The sequence below is a fragment of the Mandrillus leucophaeus genome, unplaced genomic scaffold (assembly GCF_000951045.1).
Source record: "Mandrillus leucophaeus isolate KB7577 unplaced genomic scaffold, Mleu.le_1.0 Scaffold2, whole genome shotgun sequence".
Taxonomy (NCBI): Eukaryota; Metazoa; Chordata; class Mammalia; order Primates; family Cercopithecidae; genus Mandrillus; species Mandrillus leucophaeus.
Genome location: NW_012102031.1, coordinates 379446 through 381256, shown reverse-complemented (window position 1 = coordinate 381256; position 1811 = coordinate 379446). Strand labels below are relative to the sequence as shown.

Below are 1811 nucleotides of genomic sequence, written 5' to 3'. Positions count from 1 at the left end.
GTGGCTGGGCCGGGGCTGTCCGGCGGGCACCGAGAAGCTGAAGCGCTGCAGCAGGCAGGTGAAGAAGAGGAAGAGCTCCATGCGGGCCAGGGGCTCCCCGAGGCATGCACGGCGGCCTGTGGGGAGGGGAGGGGTGTCAGTGAGCCTGCCTCCCAGGCAGGACCCCTGCAAGATTCCACAGAAGGGGACAGGGAGCCGGGCTCCCCACAGGCACCTGCTGAGAAAGGCAGGAAGGCCTCTGGCTTCACAAAGTGGCCCTGAGCATCCAGAAAGTGTTCGGGGTGGAAGCGGAAGGGCTTCTCCCAGACGGCCTCATCCTTCAGCACGATGACAGGTTGGTGAAGAGCGTCGTCCCCTGGGAAGGAGATGCAGGGTGAGAGTGGGGACTGGGCTCTAGGATGGTGGGACCCCTGCCACCAAACGCATGGGGGACACATACTGCCTGGCACACAGCTGGACTCTGTCAACTAGTCCGGCACCCGAGAAGCTCCTGAGCACCCTCTCTGACCCCATGGCAGGGCGCAGTCACACCTCCCGGGGCGCCCACGCTGCCCCCTCTCCCTACAGGCACTGGGGTCCTCCAATATTCTGGCAGGTCCTGATCTGTCTTCCCTACTAGACTGGGGCTCTGTATGGACAGGCCAGCCCTGCCTATACTCTGCACCCCACACCCAGGCTGGGACAGTTGATGTGGTGGCATTGAGGGCTGGGTGGCAAGGGTTCCTAGACTGGGCCCACCTGGCAGTGGCCATGCTGGGGCTACCACCAGGGGCTGGTGCTGAGCTGGGGTGAGGAGGGCTCCAGGCCTACCTTAGGGATGAGGAAGCCCTGCACTTCGATGTCACGGGATGTCATGTGGGGCATATTCAGGGGAACAATGTCCCCAAAGCGCTGCACCTCATGAATCACGGCAGTGGTGTAGGGCATGTGAGCCTGGTCACGCATCTCTGGTCGCCGCACCTGCCCTATCACGTCGTCGATCTCCTGTTGGACACGGCCTGGACAGACATGCGAACCCACAATGGGTCAGCACTCAGGGGACCAGCCCTGACCCGCTCCTGCCTCCTGTGTTGGAGGAGGTCAGGCTTACAGGAGACTGGTCAAGCCTGTGCTGGGAGCCCTGGGTGTCCTAGCTAAGCTCAGGGGCTCCCGCCTGTACCCTTCCTCCCTTGCCCCCTGCACTTGGCCCCAGCTGGACTCACGCTGCACATCCGGGTGCAGGATCATGAGCAGGAGGCCCCAAGCCAGTGTGGTCGAGGTGGTCACCATCCCAGCAGAGAACAGGTCAGCCACCACCATGCGCAGGTTCTCTTCATTGAAGCTGCTCTCGGGGTTCCTCTTGGCCTGAGCAGGGCCGAGAGGGTACTCGGGGACAGAGCGGGAAAGCCCCCAAACGTCCTCCCATTCTGCACCTGTCAGCCCAGGTGCCACTCACCAGGTAATCCAGCGGCCCCACCTTTTGCCTGGCCACTCCTCATTCCTCCCAGGAGCTCAACCCACCACCCTTGGTCCCCACCATGGCAGCCGCTCTCACCTTCTCCATCTCTGCCAGGAAGGCGTCAGTCAGGTCTCGGGGTGGCTGGGCTGGGTCCCAGGTCATCCTGTGCTCGGTCAGCAGCTCATCTAGCTGGGTCAGGAAAGCCTTTTGGGAGCGTAGGACCTTGCCAGCCAGCGCTGGGATGCGCAGGAGGAGGGGGACGGCATTCAGCACCTACACCAGACACAGAACAGGGTCTCAATCTCTCCTGTGCTCTGCGTTCACCTGGACCAGTCTCAGGCTCCAGCTGTCTCCAGGGAAGACCCAGGGCCGG

The 1811-nt window shown here is 63.1% G+C and overlaps 1 protein-coding gene across 1 annotated transcript in view; it reads right to left on the bottom strand.

The window, feature by feature from the left end:
• Nucleotides 1-1811, bottom strand: part of LOC105539005 (cytochrome P450 2D17-like) — a 15089-nt gene that overhangs the window by 10275 nt on the left and 3003 nt on the right. The window contains 6 exon segments of the mRNA XM_011979113.1: nucleotides 31-116; nucleotides 215-328; nucleotides 331-355; nucleotides 811-998; nucleotides 1203-1344; nucleotides 1535-1711. Coding sequence (XP_011834503.1) covers nucleotides 31-116; nucleotides 215-328; nucleotides 331-355; nucleotides 811-998; nucleotides 1203-1344; nucleotides 1535-1711 — 732 coding nt within the window.